Source organism: Bacillus rossius, chromosome 1, assembly GCF_032445375.1.
Source record: "Bacillus rossius redtenbacheri isolate Brsri chromosome 1, Brsri_v3, whole genome shotgun sequence".
Lineage (NCBI taxonomy): Eukaryota > Metazoa > Arthropoda > Insecta > Phasmatodea > Bacillidae > Bacillus > Bacillus rossius.
Window position 1 is genome coordinate 365,666,605 of NC_086330.1, and position 24,760 is coordinate 365,691,364.

Sequence of the window (24,760 nt, forward strand, 5' to 3'; positions counted from 1 at the left end):
AGAAAGTTCGGCGCATCATTTCGGTTCCTCCCCTCCCAAGCCGGCACAAAGCGGCAGTAGAGTTTTACTCATGGGCCGAGGCAGACGTGTGATCCCGCGGGGAGACTTCAACTTTTATACTCCTGATTCTTCATACTGGTAACTATTATAATTCACTAAAACCCCGTTTCCTCTCCCCGCGTGCCCCCGTGCCCTTTTCCGGTGCAGGGCTTAACCCAGCCACTTTAAATTTTGCTCGTCGCAGAACAACGATTCGCGAGGCAGTCACTTTACGGTCCGGGCCGACTTCCGCGAACCGAAATTAACGTAATTCGTCCAGCATACGACTGCCGCCGGCAAGCTTAAAGTCTTTGCCTCTTAATATTATCTTCGTGGCCCGCGACTCACACAGGTGAGACCGGGCAAGAAGCTGTCTCCAGTTCATCACGGGAGTGGCCGTTAATCCACCCAAACTCTTCGTCGACCCACAAACCAATGTAGGGATCTTGTTTGCAAGTGCCGCAACGTAACACGTAATTAATTATCAGTGCGAGTGTGTGTAGTGCCAATGTATTTTTGTCAAGTGTAATTGTGTAAATGTGAGATGCGAGATTAAAAAACCAGCACCTAACTACCGTTTTCTTTATTTCGTAAACACCTCCTGAACAATTAGGAAACAGTCCTCTATACTGTTCAGGGCCAGTGCGTATTAGAAGCAGGGACTCCCTCCCACCATCATCAGCCGTCGATCCTAGTGGAACACGCAGGGGCAAAAACCCACGACCACCTCGGTTAATCCTAGAATTAACCTGGCGCCCCCCGGAGATTTCCTTTAGAGCCACTGAAAACCACTAGTACCGCCCCGGGTCTCGATCACGAGACCGCGGGTGACGGCAAACTTGACGTCGACCCTAGTGTCGACCCAGCTCTCACAGCCCGTTATGCCACGCCAACGCCTTCTCCTGCCCTGTGTCGTGTGTGCACCGAATTGTGCAGTGCGGCTAGAACAAGTAGGGGGGAGGGGGGCAAGAGAAATTCTCGCACGCCAGGGGAGTCAACGGTAAAATACGAAAAGACTGGACGCTGTGTTACAGCAAGACAAATCATTGTAAATATTTATTAACATTATTTTATTGTAAATATTTTATTCTAAAATTTGAAGTGCTTATGTTTTGTTCTTATCAAGTTCACTGGGCGACTACGTCACACCCATCTGCGACACATCAAGGGTGGCTTGGGATGCGGGGGAGGGGAAGGGATGAGCCATCGCGCGCCGCACTGCAGCGCGGAGGGGAGTTAGTCATTGCCAGGCAGGCACGAGGAGCGGTCGCGTCACGAGAGGAGTCGCTGAGCTATGAGCCAACCAGGAGTAAGTGCATCGCGACACAGGCATAGTGGCAGCTAGGAGTCAGTTTCCGAATTATAACTTGTTCTTTTATGTTGCGAGGAGTAGTAGCCTCTACAGTGCATATAATATCTTGCGGGCATTTAGGTCTACATACATTAGCCCGTGGCATAGAGCGTTAGTGTCGCACCACCTTTCCGTGTGCCTCTGAACTACTGGACATAGTACGGTGCAGGTTAGCCAGAGCGTAACGCGGCATATCCGGTCAGGGGATAAACCCTCGTGTCGCCGCGCGCCAACCAGACTGTCGCAGGCGGGGTTGGGACAGCCCCATGTACAGGGCCTTGTATCAATAAATCGGGTGTTCGTCGCAGGCGGGTGGATATTAATTATACATCTTAGCTTGTCCCTCCTTGGCCACACTGGCCGAACCCCACTCTACCTAGTACAACTGAGCAACCGGGCGTTGAGCGACGACGGCGTACGGAGCGACGACAAACTATGTACGCATAACGCATGGTCATTAATCAGCTTTCTGCACAATCCAGAAAGAAATTACTCATCAGTAAGTTTGAGGCACTTTTCCCGACAGAAGGTCACTGCCCCGTGGCCAGTAGCAGACTACACAGGTGTTTGTTTTGATCCTGTCCGCCTTCGCATTGCGCGGGGATTCGGTGTCGATGTTTACACTGCGCGCGCACGTGGCTCTGTTGACAACCTCGGCACGTGAACGTAGCTCTGTTGTTAACCCGCTTCTGGGTGATGATGAGAGGAGGAGGGAGCTGGCACACGGTTAGATGTGCGTGAATGGGAGGGGAACGATGGATGCGGGGAGGTGGGGGTGGCGGTTGGACAGGGATGCTCGCTGTGCGACTCTGGGGGGGTTGGGGTGGGGGGTGGCGGCGAAAATGAAAGGTGGCAGTGGGGTGTTTCGGGCGGTTAAACACTCTTCCGGGTGGTCCCTTTGTCGCTTCTCCTCTGTGCGCCAAATTCCACCGCGCGCGTACAAAATGGCCGTCTTCGATCCCCTTAATTGTTTTATGGGTTCGAGCCCCCGGGGTTCTGTGCTCTTAAGTTTCTTTACGTCTATTGCTCGCCTGACTCATTTTCGCTGGGCTGGGGGTGTGCTCCGATAATGGGAACGGGTACTAGAGGTGCGGAGCACGGGCTTAGAGCCCATGGTCGGTACGATGTCAGTATTGACCAGTTAACCCAATAACTGGGGTTAACTGGATTAAAATTAGAAATTTTATTTTTCTATTTTTCTTTAATGTGTAAGAGATACCTGTAAAATAACAATACTTAAACTGATGTGCATAGGTATGTTTGTGTTCATGAAATAAAACTGTAAAAATTCACATTAATTCTACAAAAAATTGGGGGAATTATTTTTTGTCAAGTTAACCCCAACTACCCACGCTTATTTTTGTTACTGAGAATAAAGTCGTGAGGATAAATAAATTTGTATAAATTTGCTATACTTCCTTGAACTAAATTTTTTTTCAGATGAACCTTTGGTCTAAATTTGCTAGGTCAGACTGTGACATTCATGTACAAGAGATTTTCTGTTAAATTTTGCTACATGGTGTCTGAACTCTCTACCCTGTTGCCGCCGTCCGGGTTCTCGTGTTCGAGACTGGGCGTGTATCCTAGCGGGAAACTGGTTCTAATACAAATTATGTTCCGGGAGAGCACCAGGTTAGCTCAGCGTGTAACTAAATTTGGGTTTTGTGGGTGCGTTGCCCTTGCGTGGCCCGCTAGGAACGTCGGCGAAGTTCGTGGTTGGAGGGGTCACTAGCTGGTATCATGTCACAGGCCCTGTGCAGCAGAATACACTGATTCCTAGCTGGGATAGGGAGGCTCAATACAATAATAAAAACGAACTTGAGATTTATACTGTCGAGGACACGTATACGGAGTGTGCGGAGTGGTCGTTTAAGTAGCTGGACAATTACAGTCGCAATTACACTTACATTACACTTGCGCGGCACACAAATAATTACCCTACAAAAATACACTTGGTTAAAAAATAGTGCTCTGACGCACTGTCCCTATTTGAAGCCCTCACGCCAGCCGAGGTTAAGAGGGAGGTTGATTGGAGACGGCCAATCCCAAAAATTGCTAATTTGGAGGCTCCCGTGTTCACCTGTGTGAGTCGCGGCCAGCAGTTAAATTTGATGCAAAATTTTTACACATCGCTGTCGTCGGCGCCTGTGCACTCTACATTGAATAAAAGTTCATTGGTAGCGGAAGTCGGCCTGTGCCGTAAGGTGAACTACCCCAGTGATGGCTCGTGCGGGGAGTTTAAAGTTATGCGGTTCGGTTAGGCCCTACTCCGTTATAAGGACCGAGAACGCACAGGGAGTTTACGTTGACGTCGTACCGACCATGGCCTCTAAGCCCGTGCCCTGCACTGTAAGTAACCTATCCCATTTTCGGAGCGCACCCTCAGGCCACTGGGAATGAGTCAGGCGATCACCTCTGGCGTGACCCCAATAGACGTAATGAAACTTAGGGCACGGAACCCCGGGGGCTTGAACCGATAATTAAATTAAGGAAAAAGCCATTAGTACGAAATTACTAATCACCCGACATGTAATAAGTGCGTAATAGCCAACCCGGGCGAGTACCGCACGCACGGAGCAGACAACAAACCTTATTAACATTCACCACGGCCACTGGCCTTAATTAAAGTGCCCCTGACTATGATCAAGTCAGACTACTAGAAATCCCTCTAAAACAATTCGTAGTGGGACAATATGTTAGTAAATTTTAAGTCGCCAACTTGATTTCACATTTTGAAAATTAAATACATTAAATCCATTGTTAAGCCTTAAGCACCCTATTTCCAGGTGCTACATTTTAATTGGGCACCTGGAATGTGTTTTAACTGATAATAGAGTTAATTAATTTAATATAAGTTTTTTGGCGCCGACTCACAAAGAAGAGAAAGGTTCTCTTCCTTGCAAGGCGACCATGTTCGGCAGTCTCCAACCACTCCACTGACGCCACTCCCGCTGCCTGTTTTGGTTTTTTAATTAAATATTAGCGTTGTAAAAGATCTCAGGGGTTTTAACGGGGGTTCGGCCTCGTGGCTGCAGGCAGGAGCGCGTCTCGGTTCGGAAATCACCTGGGCTGTTCAGGCCACCCAGGGCGCCTTGTAAATGAATGGTAAATGAGTTACAGGACACTGCACTTTATTCAGTATTGATACACTTATTCGTCCCGATACTGGCCGCGTCCGTTGTCGGACCGCTGTGACACGCGTGTCACTGAACGTAACGGCGCGCTCGACCAAGATAGATTGCAAAGTAATATCGACAAGCTGAAACGGTGGATTCTCGTCCCTATGAAAGGTTTGGCAGATAGTCACGGAACTGGCGTTGCCACAACTTAGGTTGACATGTAAATACGTAGAGAAGTTCCTATGTTCAGGATTGTTTGCAGTCTAGCCTGCGACGAAATATTAATGTCTCTAAAACTACGTGGACACGCCAGCTGGAGACGTACACGTAAAAGTCTCTTGGAAATGAAAGTTATTTAGTTAAAATACACGTTACAAATTACACGTTTGGAATGATGATAATTAAAAAGCGAAAGTTAGTCAGTAGCATACAACACTCGTTACAAAAAGCCTACGGTAATAACGATTAACTGGCTATGAAGCCGAAAACTGCGTAACACTATACGCTGTCCTTAAACTGGACATGATAATACGTAGAACATGAGAAAATTCCCTGTCGGGATAAAAATTGATAAGTTACGAGTCGCACGAAATATCGTGCGACTGAGGTGGGGTCGGCGCCGAGCAAGTTAAAGGATTTTAAAAGACTTACACTATTGCTGATATGGAGATGAAGCGCGAAAGTTGATGGCCCGACGTTCGCGGTGCGCCCGACCCCTTCGAGCTCCTGACGGTAACTGAGCGCGAGACCGCCCTGCGGCCTCGCGCCTAACCACGTGAAACGTGGGAAAACCGACCCGGCCAGTTTTGGACTTAAAGACAAGTTACACAATATATGCTTATAAAATAACTAGACATAATTTCCCTTACATGAATCCTCTTTTAAATTGTTATTAATTTAGTTGTTTTAATTTGACAGAATAATTATATAATTAATTAGGCGAATTGCCACACCTGGCCGGGCGCTGACGTCGCTTTGGTGTTCGTCGCGGCTCACTTTCATACACTCCACGGTCATCACGCTCGGGCGTGTTCGATGCACTTAGGAGCAAGTGTTGTTGTGGCATAACGACCTTTGCGGACCAGAGGGAGCACCGGCGGTTGGCGTCACCGCGCTAGGTCAAGACGTGTGTCCGTGAGTAGCCCTTCACTTTGTTTCACCGACCGGTCATTCTGCAGTCATTTTTAAAAACTAAACCTTTTCTTTTAATTCATCGCTCCTCACGTCGACTTGGTGTGTAATTTGCGGGCCCGGGCTTATCCCGACCGCCTTCGTTAGTGATTCTGCACCGCATTGCAGACTATACTACTGCCGTCGTCCGCGGTCTCGTGTTCGAGTCCGGGCGCGAGTTCTAGCGGGGTGGCTGGTCTGATTAACGTTTTATGTTCCGGGAGGGCGCCAGGCTAGCTCGGTGTCTAACCAATGAGGGTTCGTGGTTCGTTGCCCCAGCGTGGTCCGCTAGAACCGTCGGCGGTCTTGCCTGGGAATTTACGTTAAAGAAGAATGCGTGGGATTGCCGTAGTAGCGACGTGCCTTTATTCAAGGGATTGACGTCACACCATACAATTACTGAGTACATACATGCCCCTGAGGGCTACTTGTCCGTTGCGGGGTGCAGGCCGGTACATGTTCAATGTTTCGTGGCACTGGTTTCTCGGGTAACAGTATGCAGGCCAAGTACACTTGATGCAAGAGAGGCGCGCACAGATGACGTGGCGCAAAGTTACATTAACAAAGTACACTTAATGAAAATTAGGCGCGCACAGATGACGTGGCGCAAAGTTACGTTGACAAAGTACACTTAATGAATGTTAGGCGCGCACAGATGACGTGGCGCAAAGTTACGTTGACAAAGTACACTTAATGAAAATTAGGCGCGCACGGATGACGTGGCGCAAAGTTACGTTAACAAAGTACACTTAATGAAAATTAGGCACGCACAAATGACGTGGCGCAAAGTTACGTTAACAAGTACACTTAATGAAAATTAGGCGCGCACAAATGACGTGGCGCAAAGTTACGTTAACAAAGTACACTTAATGAAAATTAGGCGCGCACAAATGACGTGGCACACAGAGTTTGTGGGTGACTGGAGTCGGCCAGTCCCGTAAGCGATTGTTTCTACGCTGGTGCCGTGCCCACTGGGGTGGTACACGCACCGCCACTAAACTTGGCGAAGTTTTCCTTGCAGGTTTGTGGTCAGCGCGAAGGCGCGTGGCCTTAAGAAAAGTTCTGTGGTTTGCGGGAGACGGCCCGTGCCGTATGCTGAAGAGCGACCCTGCGCACCAGGTGTGGTGCGGGACGTCTTTACGTTTACGCGGTCGGATTAGGTCCTGAACCGTAAAAAACGGACCGGGCACGCACGGAGAGGTGAATAGAAAAAGGTTTGGTTTATGCTAAATGACTATATTTACCGGACGTTACTTGCGATGAAGACAATGGTTGTGGTCTCTCCGTGGGACGTAGGTCCGTCCCGGTCCGCGAGTCGAGTAGAACTGCGGAACTGGCATGGCGTCCGGTGGCGCGTCGGCCCCTGCCGCGCCAAGCTTGACCTCATTACGTTAAAAACTAATTGACTGCGTCTGGAAAAGACTTTAAGGTCGCAAAATTCGTAATTAATTGTTTGAGGGGGAATGGGTGTGGTTCGTCTCTAGTCCACTCGGATTTAGTGTGCTTTATAATAATAATGTCTGGTTTGACCGTTCGGCTCGGTGGCTCGCTCGACTCGGGTGGGCCACGGCCAGGGGTGCGTTCCGTTAGCGGGAGAGTATACTGGCGGGTGCAGGTCGGTCTTAGGGATGGTCGTCGGTCGGACGACGTCAAACGCCCCCCCCTCGAGAAGCCCGACTTTGCGCCGCTTATGGTCCCGCCACGTGGTAGCACCCCTAGCTCCGGCAGCCCTGTCCATTTGCGGTTCGCGGCTCTGCAGCTGATAGGCTCCGCGTACCGGACCCGGCGATCGTGGCTGACTGGGCCAGCGTGCGCGCCGCCCCGGTTGCCGTCGTGGCAGGCGTGCCGGGGGCGGCGTCGTGGCGCCTGTGGTGGCCAGCGGCTGGTAGGGCCAGCGCACTGGACCTGGTGATTGTGGCCGACTGGGCCAGCGTGCGCGCCGCCCCGGTTGCCGCCATGGCAGGCGTGCCGGGGGCGGCGTCGTGGCGCCTGTGGTGGCCAGCGGCTGGTAGGGCCAGCGCACTGGACCTGGTGATTGTGGCTGACTGGGCCAGCGTGTGCGCCGCCCCGGTTGCCGTCGTGGCAGGTGTGCCGGGGGCGGCGTCGTGGTGCTTGTGGAGGCGGGAGTGTTGCCGCCTTAGGGGTGGCAGCACGTCCGAGCTGGCGGGGGCCGTGGCGGCCACAGCTGGTACACCCTGTCCCTTGCAGATGGGTCGTCCTGGGTTGGCGGCTCGGAGTGATGGGTGGTGGTGTTTCGCTTTGTGGGTCTCCCGAGGTCGTACTCAGCCAGATACCCCGGTTGTCGCCGGTCTCTTTGGGGTCTTCCCGTCTGTGGGGTTGGTGGCGCGGGTTCTGATCCGTGCGTCGAGTGTGTCCTTGAGTCTGCTGGCATGTTCGGTTGGTCGGGCCTCAGTTGTTGGTCCCTGACGTCACCCGCTTGCGACCCACTTGCGTAGGGTTGCCTCCTGCGCTCCGGGATACCTGGAGCTTCGCTCGTCTCCGTGTCGTTGGGGTCGAATAGCTGGCGTGGCTCCGGTCCTGGGCGCGGTGCAGGGTTTCCCTCATCGGGTTCGTCTACAAACATCCGGAATGTGGCGTCCGCGAGAGAGGCCGTGTGTCCCCATGCTCCGCGTGTCGGGCTTACTAACTGGTCCGCGTCAAGTTCCTCCGGTTCCACTGCGATTGCCGTCACGTCATCCGGTTGAGGTGTTAAGTCCCCAGTCGTCATTTCGGTGATCGTGGCATGTTCGTATTCTGTCGGTCGTCCTGGCTGGTGCGGTGTCGTTGCCTCATGTGGGACTTCTGGCGCGGGTGATAGTAGGTCTTCTGCGTTCTGTGCGTTCGCCTCTAGTATCGGTGGTGCGTTATCGCGGCCGTCACCTGCGGGTGGTGGACGGTGACCCTCCTCCGGTTCGTCGTATCCTGGTGGTTCGTCAAAGTTCTGGTCTCCTGGGGGAGGTTCCCCGGGAATCGAGGCGAGGCGTAAGTCGTCGCGGTGGATTTTACGCACTCGTCTGCCCCCGAGTCGGACCAGGTATGACGTCCTCCCTAGAGATTTCTGCACGGTGTAGGGCCCCCTCCAGCGGGGTGCCAGCCCGGCGCAGTAGTTGCGAGGCGCTGCGGACAGTGGATGTACGCGAGCGTATACGCGATCACCTGCTCGCACCGCGGGGGGCTCCCGCGCGGTTTTGGGGGTGATTTCCTGCGTATAGTTCGTTTGGCGCTGTCTGGCGGCCTCGTGCATTGCTGTTAGGCGCCGTGCACGCTCCCTCTCTCCTTCCCCGGTGTGTGGGACGCCGTGAGTGGCCCACTCGCCGGGTAGTGGGAGGTTGTTCCCCTGTACCATTTCCGCCGGGGTTCGCCCGGTCGCGGCGTTTACGCGGCGGCGGGTACAAAACAACGCGTCTGCGACGTGCTGGTCCCACTGGGTGTGGTCGTCGCCGAGTCTGAGGCGGAGTTGGACCTTCAAGTCCTGGTTCCTGCGCTCCGTGGGGTTGGCCCGGGGGTGGTAGGCGGGGGTGGTGTGGTGCTGGATGCTCATCCCGTTACACCACTCCTGCCACTGTTTGCCAAGAAATTGGCTGCCGTTGTCCGTCAACACTGATTGCGGATAGCCCCACCGAGGCAGGAACTCGTGAGTCATGAGGTGGATGATGGTGTTGGCCCTCGCGTTGCTACAGGGGTAGGCTTCCGTCCATCGCGTAAACATGTCGGTCACCACGAGCAAAAATCGTTTGCCTCTGGGTGACCTGGGGTAGGGCCCCATCACGTCTAGCGCGATAGTCTGGAATGCCTGTGTTGGTTGGCGGGGTTGTTGTTGTTGTTCGCCGTCCCGTCGGCGTGCTTTACGCACTTGACATACTTCGCATTCGCGCACGTATTCCCTGACGTCCCTCGCCATCCCGGGCCAGTGGTGGTGTTGTGAGACCGCTCTCTGGGTTTGGTCTGTCCCCGGGTGGCCCGCAAGGTCGTGGTCGTGCACGAAGCGTAGTACCGCCTCGCGTGCTTCGGGTGGCACGTATGTCTTCCAGCCTCCCGCGCCCCCTGGGGCACGATTTAGGATGCGGTTAGCTTCGACCCTCCAATTTGCGTGGGGTTCCTCCCTTAGGCGATGTCGCCGTCGGTCGGCCTCGGGAGACTGTTGTTGGGCTGCTAGTACCCGGAGGTCCAGGTCAGCGGCAGTGTTAGGTGGTGTGTCAGCCCCTTCCTCATCCGTGATTATGCGTGTGCACGTGGCTGGTGAGTGGTGCCAGCTGTCCTTCGGGGAGGGGGGTAGCATCTCCTCCCACCCTTCGGCATCTGTTACTTCGTGCTGATCGCTAGGGTGTCTGGATAGCATGTCTGGCAGTTGGTTTTCCTCTCCTGGTACGTGTTCCACTACGAAATCGAATGACTGGAGAAGGAGGGCCCAGCGTATCAGTTTTCCCTTACGCCCCTGCATGGTCTGGAGCCAGGTAAGGCAGCGGTTGTCCGTGCGGAGGGTGAATGTCCGCCCTTCGAGGTGGGGGCGGTACTTTTTCACGGCCCATATCACGGCTAAACATTCTTGTTCATTGCTATGATATTTCCGTTCAGCGGACCCGAATTTCGCGCTGGCGTACTCAATGACCTGCTTGTTCCCCTGGTCATCCGTTTGAAATAGCACCGCTCCTACCCCTAGCGCGCTTGCGTCGGTCTGGAGGATCAACGGGCGTTCGGGGTCAATGCGTGCTAAAGTATGACACCTGGTGAACGCGCCCTTTACCCGTTCAAATGCCTGTTGGGCCCAGGTGTTCCAGCGGTAGCGGGACTGGGGGGACAGTAAATCTGTGAGTGGTGAAATTACGTGGGAGAAGTTTGGTATGTAGTTCCTTAACCAATTCACCAGGCCGATGAATCGCTGCAATTGTTTCCGTGTGCGCGGGGTCTCTGCCGCTGCGATTTTTTGCAGGTGGGATGGTTGCGGGTGGCTCCCTTCCGCATTAACCATGTGCCCTAGGAACTCTACTTCCCGCGTGCCTAGATGACATTTCGCCGGGTTGGCTGTTAGGTGGTGGGTGGCGAGCCGTTCGAGGACTAGGGCAAGATGGCGACAGTGGTCCTCCCACGTCTCCGAGAAGACGATGACGTCATCTAAATATGCGAGAGCGAACTGGCCAAGGTACCCCTCCAACACTCGGGTCATCATGGCTTGAAAGGTTGCAGGCGCGCATTTTAGGCCAAACGGCATGGCTCGGAATTGGAAACGTCGGCCATCGGGGACCGTGAATGCCGTTTTCTCCCGGTCTTGCTGCCGTATGGGCACTTGCCAGTACCCCGACTTGAGGTCTAGGGTGCTGAATATCCGGGCTCTACCTAGACTGGCCACAGCGGTCTCGACGCTGATCCGTGGGGGTGGTGAACTGATTGTCACAGCATTTAGTGGGCGGAAATCCGCGCAAAAACGTAATGTGCCGTCCTTCTTAGCGGCCAGTACTATGCACGCGTTATATGAGCTGTTGGAGGGCTCTATTACTCCGCTGTGTAGCATCTCCATCACCTGTTCGCGTATTACCCGCTGTTCGCCAAACCCGTACCCGCGAGGTGACTCGTAGATGGGTTGATCGGTGGTGGTGGGGATGGAATGTTCGGCTACCGTGGTGCGCCGTAGGGGCTCGGTGGTCGTGAACACGTCCCGTTGTTCGCGTAAGATCTTGTTCACCGCGGCTTCGTATTCCGGGGGAACGTTATGACGCAATTCGGCGAGAGTCACGCATCCGTTTGCCGGTGTGGGGGCTCGTCCTATGGCGTAGACTACGAACCGTTCGGACTGACCGACATTCACTTTGGCGGGGCCTAGTTCCAGAACGGCGTCGTGCTCGGCCAACCAGGGCTGACCTAGCACGAGTTCCTCACTTAGGTCACTCACAACGATGGCGGTCACGTTAGTACTTAGCTCTCTTAGGCTTACCTGGACGTCAGCGTACCCCACCATTAGGCCGGCGTGTGTGGCGGTGGCCAGGCGTAGCTCACCCCGGTGCGGGCGGAGGGAGCTGGGGGGTACCAACGAGGGGTGGATGAACACGTGGCTCGCTCCCGTGTCCACGAGTGCAATGGCTGGTGTGTTGTTGACCTCTACCGGTATGCGGAGCAAGTTGTCCGGTGGTTGGGTCAGCTGCCCGAGTCTTGGGGGTTTGTGCCCCCCGGGGGTCGTGTTGGTCATCGCGTTTGTTGGGTCGGCGCGGCGGTTCGTTACCAGTGCGTTCGTGTGTGCGGTAGTTCCCGCGGCCGTTGTTGTCGCTGGAAGGTGGGTGGTGGTCACTTGGGGGGTTGGGGGACTCTGTTTCAGTTCCCCCTTGGCCCGTTTCCCGCCGGTTGTGTGTCGCGCGGCCCTTGTTGGTGGCTCTCCCTCTGCGTATTCCCCTTCCGTGGGCACTCATTGTGCCAGTGGTAAGTGCCCCTTGGGCACCCCAGTTGGCAGTAAGGCGGTCGGGGGGCTGTGTTGGCGTCCGCTTGAGGCGCCTCCAGCGCGTAGGGCGGGCGTCGGTTGTCGGGGTGTGAGGGCCTGCGTTGTTGGGGCGGTGGTGCCCCTTGGATGGCTAGTGGGCGCCGGTCGTTCGGCGGGTTGGGGTCCTCCCGGTTTGTCCTGCGCGGGTTTCTCCACCAGGCCCTCTGGAAATTTTGTTCCGTGGCTACTGCCAGTTGGACGTAGTCCTCGACGGTGGTGGCGCGTCCTATGCGTAGGAAGGGCTGGAGTTCGTCTCTGAGGAGTAAGGTGATGGTGGGTAGTGCCCGGCTGGTTCCACGAGTGGTGATATCCGGCGGAATAGTTGTAGTTTGTGGGCTATGAAATTTTCCACTGGTTCTCCCTCCCGCTGCGTGCTACTGTAGAATTGTGAGGTGCATTGCACCAGTGTAGCCCCGGCGTTGAAACGGTGGTTGAGGGCCTCTGCGAACTCGGGCCACTCCATGTCGGCCCGCCCCCATAGTTGCCACCAGTCGAGGGCGGGTCCCCGCAACCGTTCGCTGGTCCTCTCAGGCTACTCGTCGACGGTTATCCCGCTGCGTGCCAGGCGCACTTCGCATTGGTGTGTGTATGCTAGGGGGTCTTCGTGGGGTGCTCCGCTAAATTCTGGTAATTTCGCCATGTAGTTCGCTGTCCGCGTCGTATAGGTACGTGTGGCCTCGGGTTGGGTGATGGCCCCGCCCTCGGCAGCGGTGTTGGTGCGGGTTGCGTGTCCGCACTCCTGGCGCGGTTGTGGTTTCGTATCGGTTGCGGCGGTGATTGGTACCGGTTGTAGTGGTATGGTTAACCCCGTCTCTATTTTTCCCTTCCAGATTTGATCCCAATTCACTTCCCATTGTTCGTGTTTCGGGTCGGTCTCCGGTGGTGTTCTGTTCAGTGATCGGCATTGGCAGGTGTTCTGCCAAGGTAATGGTCCCGTTAGTAGGTCCATTGTTCTCGGCCGTTGGCATTGCGCGCATGTCGCGTGGGCTCCGTGTGACAGCATGGTGCGTGGTTATTGACAGCTGAGCTCTGTTGACGGGCGGGCGCACGTGTTGTCTGTTCGCCAGCGGCGCAGTCTGTGCTGTTAGGCTGTTCCACGCGCGGGCCGCGCTGGCCGGCTGGATGGGTGCCCGGACAGTCGCACAAAGCGGACGGGTGGAGGATTGAAAGGGGAGGGGAGCTGTCCGGATGGCCGCGCGAAGCGGAGAGTTGATAGTGGGTGGATGGGTGGGGGTCGAGCGCCCGGATGGCCGCACAAAGCGGAGAGTGAAAACAAGGGTGGTTAGGTGGGAGGGGGGGAAGAGTACTCTGACCGCCGCGCGGAAGTGAAAGCGGGCCGGTGTGGGAGGGATGGGGGGTTGGGGGTGGTGCTGGGCTGTGATGTTGTCCGCCTGCGTCGCACGCTCTGCTGGAATGTCAGCGCTGGGGGTGGGGGTTGATGGATCCTTTGTCCGCCGCTCTTGGTGCGTCCAAAATGGCCGTTTTCTTGCCGTTTGCTCAATTTTCCCGTTTCTTGCTTAAAATTTGGCCACACGCAGGGGCGCCATTTGCCGTCGTCCGCGGTCTCGTGTTCGAGTCCGGGCGCGAGTTCTAGCGGGGTGGCTGGTCTGATTAACGTTTTATGTTCCAGGAGGGCGCCAGGCTAGCTCGGTGTCTAACCAATGAGGGTTCGTGGTTCGTTGCCCCAGCGTGGTCCGCTAGAACCGTCGGCGGTCTTGCCTGGGAATTTACGTTAAAGAAGAATGCGTGGGATTGCCGTAGTAGCGACGTGCCTTTATTCAAGGGATTGACGTCACACCATACAATTACTGAGTACAGACATGCCCCTGAGGGCTACTTGTCCGTTGCGGGGTGCAGGCCGGTACATGTTCAATGTTTCGTGGCACTGGTTTCTCGGGTAACAGTATGCAGGCCAAGTACACTTGATGCAAGAGAGGCGCGCACAGATGACGTGGCGCAAAGTTACATTAACAAAGTACACTTAATGAAAATTAGGCGCGCACAGATGACGTGGCGCAAAGTTACGTTGACAAAGTACACTTAATGAAAATTAGGCGCGCACGGATGACGTGGCGCAAAGTTACGTTAACAAAGTACACTTAATGAAAATTAGGCGTGCACAAATGACGTGGCGCAAAGTTACGTTAACAAGTACACTTAATGAAAATTAGGCGCGCACAAATGACGTGGCGCAAAGTTACGTTAACAAAGTACACTTAATGAAAATTAGGCGCGCACAAATGACGTGGCACACAGAGTTTGTGGGTGACTGGAGTCGGCCAGTCCCGTAAGCGATTGTTTCTACGCTGGTGCCGTGCCCACTGGGGTGGTACACACACCGCCACTAAACTTGGCGAAGTTTTCCTTGCAGGTTTGTGGTCAGCGCGAAGGCGCGTGGCCTTAAGAAAAGTTCTGTGGTTTGCGGGAGACGGCCCGTGCCGTATGCTGAAGAGCGACCCTGCGCACCAGGTGTGGTGCGGGACGTCTTTACGTTTACGCGGTCGGATTAGGTCCTGAACCGTAAAAAACGGACCGGGCACGCACGGAGAGGTGAATAGAAAAGGTTTGGTTTATGCTAAATGACTATATTTACCGGACGTTACTTGCGATGAAGACAATGGTTGTGGTCTCTCCGTGGGACGTAGGTCCGTCCCGGTCCGCGAGTCGAGTAGAACTGCGGAACTGGCATGGCGTCCGGTGGCGCGTCGGCCCCTGCCGCGCCAAGCTTGACCTCATTACGTTAAAAACTAATTGACTGCGTCTGGAAAAGACTTTAAGGTCGCAAAATTCGTAATTAATTGTTTGAGGGGGAATGGGTGTGGTTCGTCTCTAGTCCACTCGGATTTAGTGTGCTTTATAATAATAATGTCTGGTTTGACCGTTCGGCTCGGTGGCTCGCTCGACTCGGGTGGGCCACGGCCAGGGGTGCGTTCCGTTAGCGGGAGAGTATACTGGCGGGTGCAGGTCGGGCTTAGGGATGGTCGTCGGTCGGACGACGTCACTACATACGGCACTGGCCGACTCCAGCCAACACGTTTTTCATGATCCGCCGCGCATAAGCCTGCCGACTGCAACTACAAGTAAGTGCAATTATAAGGTCTCACTCACTGTGTCACCCTAAGACTTTCGTTATTGTTAATGTTTATTATTGTTATTGTATGGGGGTCGAGGTGTTTTATTAGTTAGTCACGGCCCTTGGTTCTACCTTTGTATCGGAGGCTCGCCTGACTCGGGTGGGCCATGGCTAGGGGTGCGTTCCGTTAGCAGGGCCGGATACTCGCGGTTGCAGGTCGGGCTTTAGGTGGCATTCGGCCGGACGACGTCACTGATATCATTTCTGTATAATGTTTTAAATTATATAATCTTAACTTTAATAACTATTATGTTGCTGCGTGCTTTAGAAATGACAGGGTTTGTGAATATTTTCATAAGTGTTATGTTTTTTATCAAAGCGTTTGGAAGCCTAATATTCATACCTTTCCATTCCTTAGTCCGAATAATGCCGGAGTTGACCGAAATTTGCAATTAAATCGCGCTAAAAAAAAATAAGCTTGTGATAGAGGTCGAGGTCGTCTTTTGGCGCAAGGGAGAAAGTAGATAAATATCAAGCTAAATTCAAATATACTTAAAAATAGTGTGAACGATTGGTTAGGTTTAAAAAGCTAAAATAAAAGTAGTGTAAAATTGTGCGGTTAACTAGGTTAGGTTTACATTACAATTTCTACACAATAAAAAGTAAACCAGTTTTGTTAATTTAGCTTCATTTTATATTTATTATATCTAACTATTATAATTATTTACATTATTTTCAACTTAGCTTACCGAACCAATTTGTCAATTGGTATAAGTAATTTGAATATATCCAACCCAACCCTATAAACTATTTTCCTTTATATAATTAGATCAATCGCAAGTTTATCTATCAATTTAACACTTTCTCATTTTCCCTTTACTTAAAAATACATTAAATGATAAACCTCTTTACATTTTTATTTTTTTCCAGATTTCATTGCATTTCATTTTATTTTGTTCACTTTACTTCAGAACTACCTACCAATGATTTAACCAAAAATCTTAAAAATTTTAACCGAACACTTCACATGAACTAAAAATGTATGTTTGAAATTCAATTTCCCAACATTCAGTTTGCGATAAATGAAAATAAAATCAAAGAAAAAAAATATCGTTGCTAAAAAAAACACACAGCCACACACACATACACACGAACGGGGATTCTTGGTGCGGGGTGGGCACTGGAATTGTGTGAATATTAGGACTCGTCATCGGCAATTTCCCAAAAATCATTTGAGATGAAAACACATGTAAAATTTTCAAGTTTATTTCATGCAGGTAGTTTTCGAATTCTAGCAGGCTGTTAAAATATGTGGATGTGAACATGACTGTGTGTTGATATTTAAGTAGTTTGAACATCTATGTGTCGTAATAAAAACATAAACTACTTTGTAATCTCCGGCGAATTCTGCACAGAATGACGTGTTTAAAGACACTTGATGTTGATTACCTCGTACTAGAGCATTTGACTGGCTTCGAAAATTATAAGGTAACTGATGATTGTATTGTTATTTAATCTTGTAGGTATAACTTTTTTAACGTAGTAATGAAAATGTTTTTTTTAGTTTTAACCATTCGGAAAAATATGTTCTGTAATGAATTTAAGTGTGTTTTCAAGTAATGTTAAAACTAGTCACAAATTTAAGTGAACTCGTGCTGTGTCACTAGCATTTTGTCAAGGTATTATTTAATTACATTTAAATGTGTGTCAAGGTTGCATCGTTTAATTACATTGCAATGTGTGTCAAGGTTGCAACGACTCGTGTCTTCGTTTACGCGTCTGGTTAGCAGTGCAGTGATTGCATGTTAATTCTTATAAATGATATCAACTAGGATTAGCAGCTATGGGGAACTTGAATAGCTTCCAAACTAACACGGCTTGAAGTTGAGTTTTATTTATAAACAATAACCTACCTCCCAGCGCATGTCCATTAAACAAAACTTTTGAATTACAACACTAAGGAAAAAAAGCCATAAAATATCCCTGAAATTGTGTATCCACTGGCATGACCCAAAGTTTATTCTGCAGTGTAGCTGCTTCTGGAAGATAGGCACAATTTAAATAATGTGAAAAGAGTGTCAAGCCTAGTTCACACAGCTATCTTTCTTGAACAAGAAGGTGAACACCTCTTTGTTCAAGTCGACTTGCTACGTGTGACTGGCCAGTTTGTGTGCTAGTCGCATGCATGCAAGTACTTGCATGCTAGCTAGAATCATTTAGAGACAATTCTACTTTTCGTTCACCTTTTCATGCAAGTCGTTTGTTTACATCTGTGCTGTACACACCGAGATATTGAGTTGAATGCTGGTTTTGTTTGCAAAGTTATTTGTTTTGTGTTTTAAATATGAGCGACTGGAGTCGGGAAGCAGTAGAAATGTTAATAGAGTCGTACAGAAAGCATGAGGTTCTGTATAACATTAAACTAGCAGCCTATCAAAACAAATATCACTGTAAGAATGTGCTTGAAGAAGTTACGAATTATGTGAAATGTGTACGACCAAGTATAACACCAGAAGAAGTAACGAAAAAGATGATATCATTACGAACTCATTTTGCACAAGAATTACAAAAGAAACGCAATAGGAAAAGTGGAGCTGGAACAGACAGTTTGTATGTTCCTTTTGTGTGGTGGTTTCCACTAATGAATTTTTTACAAGTTCACATGCAGTGCAGAAAAGAAGAAAATTCACTACCGTCATCTTGGGCTAGTCAAGAAATAAATTTAGGAACTCCTGTGGTAGTAGAGGTATGTGTAAGGTTTTATAACTGTAAACAGACAAAAGTAGGTAACTTGTGTTAACAGAAAAGTCTTTCATAGTGTATGTGTGCTTAACATCTAGTATGATCATTTTATTTTTCCAGAGGGACATTTCGAGCCTGTTGCAATCACTGCTCTTGAACTACGAACACTTTGTCGAAGACCTACCAGAAGTTGTACAAGAAGAAGTGGTTGAAATGGATGGACTATCGGCTTCAGGAATTATGTGTCAGGCAAATAATGCATCACCGAGTGCTTCTCTGTTGGTGTCAAGTGAAAGTTATCAAGGGTCAAGAAAGAAAAAAAACACAGAACAAATGAAACTGAACCATTATTAGAGAGAGCTCAGGGAATTTTAGAATCGGTATCCTCAAGGTTAGGTACTATTAGTGCAGAAAAATCTGGCGATTCGACAAATGACTTCGGTAAATATTTGGCTTCGGAACTTTCTAAAATTAAAAGCGAAAAAGTTGCTTTGCTTACAAAATAGAAATTGACTTTTAATGGAAGCACGTATGCATGATTTATATGAAACTTAATGAATTATGTTAAAAAATTTTCATGTTAATTAATTGTAATGTCAATTTAGAACAGTATCAATTGAGTTCAGATTGTTTAGTATGAGGTAACTGCAATCAATAAAATACACACAAACACAAGTTCTTTTCACTATTTTTTCATACAAGTTATGATCTATAATTAAAACTGTCAGTATCTATCCTTTGCTTTAAATCATTTTTATGCGTACATATTTAAACATGTTATTGAAATAATTTTAAATAAAGACACTGGAACATGATTTTCTATTTGCTTCACCGGACAGTACAATTATTTAGGCAAAGAAACCTAAACTTATTTGCATTTATGAAGAAAATTCACAGACAAGTCAATGAGATAAGCTACTAAGTAATGGTAGTTAATTTCCATAAAGTTTAATTAATGTAGGAAAAATGCACACCCAATCTAACACAATTAAAACACAAATTTGGTTTATCTTAGGCAATTAGGTAACAATGATTATTTACATGTTGCCATTTCATTTGAAACGGGGGAGATTCAGGCAGGTAACAATTCTTCTTGCACCAAAACATCATTAAAAATTAAAATTGTGTGTGCTATTCCATTGCCATGGTACTGCACCTTCATTATTAAAGTAATGACACAAAGTATCTCTGATTTGTATGCATTGTTGCTAGCTCTATTGGCTCTGTGTATGGCAACAGATTTCAAATACTGTTCTTTAATGGAAACCCCACCAGTGAAAGTACTCCCATCAGTGTCCTCAGTATTTACCCCATGTAAGTAAGGTCCCATGTTTTCTTTAATTAAGAAATTGTGCAGAGCACAAGTAGCTAGTGTAATACTTTGCACTTTTTCTACAGGAAGATTTATTTTGGTCATTAGCACTCGAAATCTGTTTGCAAGAATACCGAAGGCATTTTCGACAGTCTTTCTCGCCCTACTTAAGCGGTAATTAAATACCTTTTTATCATTGGAAGCACCTTTGGAACTGTAGGGTTACATTATATGTTCGTGCAATGCAAAAGCATCATCGGCAACAAGCACATATGGCACTTCAGTGGTCGTACTTGGTAAATTGTGCTGTGAAGGTAAATTTAGTGACTCGTTGATTAACGAACTCAGAACACTATTTCTATACACACCCCCATCACTAATACGACCATTGCACCCTACATCAAAAAACAAAAACCTGTAATGGGCATCCACAACAGCTAAGAGAATAATACTGTTGAACCCTTTATAATTATAATAATATGATCCACTGCATCTTGGTGCTTGAAATTCGATGTGTTTGTCATCCATGGCACCCACACAATTGGGAAAATTCCATAGATGGAAGAAGTCCTGGGAAATCTGTACCCACTCCTCTTGAGTGCATGGTACCTGCACATAAATTATCATTTTATTTTATGTAGTACTCATATGTTAACAGACAGGAGTGCAGTGGAAACATTTTTACTACACACTACCTTCATGTAGTCTCCCTTAAGTTCTTCATAAATAGCTCGACAAGTCTGTGGAATAATTCCACTCAGTGTAGAGGGAGGGATCCGTAAGCTGTAACTTAAGCTTCTGTAGCTTTCACCAGTCGCCAAAAATCTCAGTGTAACACTTAGTCTGAAACAAATGGTAGAATGTAAACGTAGGAAAGTAATGGGAACATGGTGCTTGAGAATTTTTCATTACACGGTATTATTCATACCTTTTTTCCACTGAAATACTCTCTCTCATATTAGTGTTTTCCTTTTTAACAGCTTTTTCAACTACAGTCTTCAGTTTGTTGAAAGTGCATTCATCCATTCGTAGATAATTTTTGAAACACTCTGGGTCTTCTCTGCGAAGTTCCATCGTTCAACAGGCTATGTACATTACTTATTCCTTCATCTCGTCTTCAAATCAATGGCCTTGTCCACCATCTACGTCGTCTCCATCTTTTGTGTTTAACTAGACACTAATGTTAGAGCACAAATCACTCCTACGGCCCCTAAAAGGACCTCGTAATCAGAATTGGATGGCATTCTGCAACGTGCAAGCACAGTGCCATGTGTACGGTATGCACAAGATACTTGCAAAAAACTTGTACACCTTGTTCACCTTTAGGTGTTCACTTTCTTGCTCAAGAAAGATAGCCGTGTGTACTAGGCTTTAGGTTAGCCCAGCTACATGAATAGTATGTAATACATATTAATTTTTCATTTTTATTATAATCTATTATGTTTTAAATTAATATTATTAATTAACCAAACTTACACCTAAGTTATCGTTCACCCCCCCCCCCCCCCCCCCCCAGAAGCATATATTATGCAGAGTTACCATTTTGACTTTAATACATTTTTGAGGATGGGTTGATCCTGTAGGCTGGCTTGAATTCCCTGCCTCCACCATGGGTAGATAGCCACAATGCAACTGGAGTGTATTAGGCATTACCTTCCTTATTATGTGGTTGAAGGCACAACACAAGAGGGTGAATTTCAAAAGTAAGGGCTCATGCTCTTCTGGGAAAAAAATCAAAATCTTGTGTGTTTTTGTCTACTACCAATTAACTGTCTTTCAAAATAGAGGCTAATTAAGTATATTTCTCAGTGACTTCATACAATTCAAGAACTATCTAGGACTTAAATTAAAGTTAGCTGAGCTCGTACGGTTTATTTTTAATAGAGTTAATTTTAGTGTCAGGGATGTAGGTAGTAACAATTTGTGAGTTTTGTTTTTGGCGGAAGGGTTTAAGTGTTTATTGCGTAGTGTTTCTTGTTGATGGTATGGCAGTGAAAATAAATAACAGCATATTATTTTAATATCTGCAGCTCCAAACGTTTCAGAACTTTGAAAAATGTTCAGAATGATATTATTTCTCTCTTAATTATTGTGGTTTCATGTTGTTAATATTTTATTTGGTGTGATAGCTTTATTGCTTTTTTTTATGCTGTCAACTCTTGTGTCCCAGTCCAGAGCCTTCAGGTAGCATGGAGGGGTAGTAGCCACACTACACAGAGTAGCAGATGTAGGGCAAGGCTCCCCAGCATGGCAGGTGAATAGCCCCCTGGCGAAGATGCAGGAAGCACTCGCCGGGGGTAGATCCCCGGGTGGCCTGGTTCGTGGTGGGAGACCAGCGCGTTGAAATGTGTTCGTGGTCATGATCAGGAGTGCTTGATGAACTTGAAGAAGATGACCACAGGAAAAGTGATGCAGCTGGGCTTTGCTGATGCCTTCTGAAGTCTGGAGGGAGGACAACTATTGCACTCTGTCCTATCGGGGGGTCCTCGGGACTGGAGCGGAACCAGCAAGGGCAAACAATCGGCCGTCTGGCGCAGATCACCAGAGCACGGCTGTCGTTGTTGTTGTGTGGTGCTGTCGTGCCCTGGTCGTGTTACAAGTGTTATTTATTATTTGTTTATTCATACATTCCGTTGAGCCTTCGATTATGGTAGGCATGGGCGTCGCAAGGATATATTTTTTGGGGGGGACTTCAATTGATTTAGTTGTTGAGGAATATCCATCCCCTGGAAAAAAAGTGGGGGGTCCCTCCGCCGGAAAAATTTGGGGTTTGAAGGTGCAAAAAGGTGGTTTTTAGGCATTTTTCTTTCCTAAATATTTTAATTAATGTTGGTTGCAATATGTAATTAATTTTTTAAAAAAAATATTTTCAGAGACTAAATTTGTAAAAACACAGTTAACATTATCTGCTGGTGCTATATCCACACAAAATCATTAATTTAAACATCAGGAGAAACCTGAATGTTACACTTAAATGCCGCAGCAGTATTAAGAATATTTCGCACATATACACAAACATAAGTAATAAAGTGACTATATTCACTATTATTATAGTATCTCTCCTCAGTATCGGACCTGATTTTGATTTTACAAGCAGATCGAATTAAAAAGTGCTCACATTACCACGATTAGACTAAATGCATCGTGCGCAACATATGGGTTATATCACAGAAATCATATTTTTATTATAACTACGAAACTAAATATATTATTGGAGGGGACGAAATTGAAGACTTTTATTATTGGGGGGGCCGTGTGCCCCTCCCCCCTTCCCCCCCTCCCTCCCGGTTGCGACGCCCATGATGATAGGTACCGTCAAGTTATGGAACAAGTCACTTTTACACGAATCATAGTAATACTTACAGTTTATACATTCAAAAGCTTACTAAATTCAAATTGAGACATTGAAAATCTGAATTATACATTTGCAGCAAAATAATATGTACATCCCTGTTAAAATATAACACATTTTAGAATTTATTTATGTTTAGTTAATACAGTTATAAAAAATAATTTTTATGATGCACACAATCTTTTATAAATTTATCAAAGTAACAATAACAAGTGTTGAGAATGGATTGTGCTGATATATATATATTTTTTTTGTGTTTCAGTACAGTGCATTGGATACGAGTCCTTTGAGCATATACGTTCTTCACCCGTTTTGGAATTGGGTGGTTCAGGTATGTAATTCAGTCTGTGTAGTGTTATAAATGTATAATTAATAATAATTTTGGTTCAAATTTGGTTTGTGTTATTTGTGAAAGTGTTTTTTTAGATTTTAAAGTGGTAATTAGTTCTTTCCAGTACCAGTATGGATATTTGTTTGAATAATTTTTAATGGATAATGGTATATTATTATTTATATAGTAGTTAATTAGATCAGTTAGGTAATCAACCATGGAATTAATATTTTTGAGTTTGTAAAAATCTGACCAGTCGTAATCCTTGATGGCATTATAAAGACCTAGTTAGTCACCCTTTTTTTAATATAATTTTTATAAGAAGAATTAGTTGAATTTGCATAACTTACAATTATATCTAGTTTGATGTTGATAGTAAGTATGGATGAAACACATTTTTCACTAGAGGATCAGTGGCCTTATGCACAGTGTAAAATTGCAAGTTAGAGTGAAGCATAGGTCCAAAAGATTATTTGAGGTTTGAAATGAAATTAATTATAGCTGGGGATTTGATTTCACAATTGTTTCAGAAATATTATAAGTAAGCTTGTTGGCCCAGTCCATGCCTGGAATATTAAAGTCACTTGTTATAAGAATATCATCTTGAGTATTTACATATTTTTCAGTTAAATGCTCAAAGTAGGAAACATAAATTGATGGTGGGGTTTGAGGGGGAATATAAATGTTACCAAATGTTAAAAATTTTGAGTGTGCAATTTTTATTTTGACCCAGACTGCTTCAATACCTTGATTGTGTCATTACCATAAGTCATCTGATGAATAAAATTTAGTTGAAAATATTCGTGTAAAAATTTATACGTGTAGTGGAGGGGCTGTTAAGTGTTGCTAATTAAAAGTTAGACACGGCCCAACTGTGTAGTGAAATTGCTATCTTGCATAAATAGTATTTGTTATCTGTAAAGTAAACAGTGCCAAACTTAATTTCCAGCGAGGTTGTAGATAAGTCGAAGTGCTGTTATCTGGAGCCAAGAGTCGCACATGGCAAATTAGTAGCGCGTCTGACGCGATTAGTGTGGTGTGATGTGGTAAAGTACAGCGAGATTAAGTGCGTGTTACGTCATGCTATCAGCTTGTTGTTACATACTTCATTCTCGCTGATAACATAATTGTTGCAACCATTCACGGTGTGAATAATGCCTGCCGGGCTATTCGGAACAACAGGCGGGAGTGCGTTGGCCGACAGAAGGCTGGAGTGAACAAACAGGCTTACGTTTCCCGTTCTTGAGTTCTTGATAACATCAAAGGCACATAACATTAACAAAGATATTTGTCAATGTTCAGTACTAATTTATCATCACTAGAGACCCGAAAAATTCGCGGGTTCAATGACCTCCAGGATAGACTCCAATATCCTCTACACACTCGGGCAAATGCCAACTGCTCATTGGCTGCTGACTTGAGAGTCGTCTCGACTGGGTGGCCTGTGATTCGACACTTCTACGAGTGAGGGTCTCTAATTGGCCCTCAGTCCTCCAGATTAACAGTGAACGAATGACAGAAGCAGCACTAAGGTATAATTATTTGAATTTTAGCATAACACGTAATGAACCTGCAAATTTTTCAGGTCTCTAATCATCACTCATTAGCTCTAGGCAAAATTGGTAACCGTTTATGTTTGTAGTGAAGCGAGTAACTTCTGAAAAATATTTGTGTGTGTGTGTGTGTGTGTATATATATATATATATATTTTTTTTATTCAGCAAACCAAAGGATACAAAAATCAGAACAGGTGGCCCAGTATTCAAACCTGAATCCTCCAATAAGCTTGTTCAGTGAATTTCCCT

The 24,760-nt window shown here is 47.5% G+C and overlaps 2 protein-coding genes and 1 long non-coding RNA gene across 3 annotated transcripts in view; 2 read left to right on the forward strand and 1 right to left on the reverse strand.

The window, feature by feature from the left end:
• Window positions 1-7,816: 7,816 nt before the first annotated feature.
• Window positions 7,817-9,445, reverse strand: LOC134528536 (uncharacterized). Its single transcript, XM_063362251.1, has one exon. The coding sequence runs from the start codon at window positions 9,443-9,445 to the stop codon at window positions 7,817-7,819; it is 1,629 nt and encodes a 542-aa protein (XP_063218321.1).
• A 6,911-nt stretch (window positions 9,446-16,356) lies between these two features.
• Window positions 16,357-24,760, forward strand: part of LOC134528380 (ethanolaminephosphotransferase 1) — a 48,179-nt gene continuing 39,775 nt past the window's right edge. Inside the window, exons 1-2 of the mRNA XM_063361956.1 lie at window positions 16,357-16,706; window positions 22,887-22,955. Coding sequence (XP_063218026.1) covers window positions 16,635-16,706; window positions 22,887-22,955 — 141 coding nt within the window. The 5' untranslated portion in view covers window positions 16,357-16,634. The remainder of the gene's footprint in view (window positions 16,707-22,886; window positions 22,956-24,760) is intronic.
• On the forward strand, window positions 16,713-19,686 carry LOC134528382 (uncharacterized). Its single transcript, XR_010074392.1, has 2 exons — window positions 16,713-17,964; window positions 18,081-19,686. It is a non-coding gene; the product is annotated as an uncharacterized LOC134528382 (long non-coding RNA).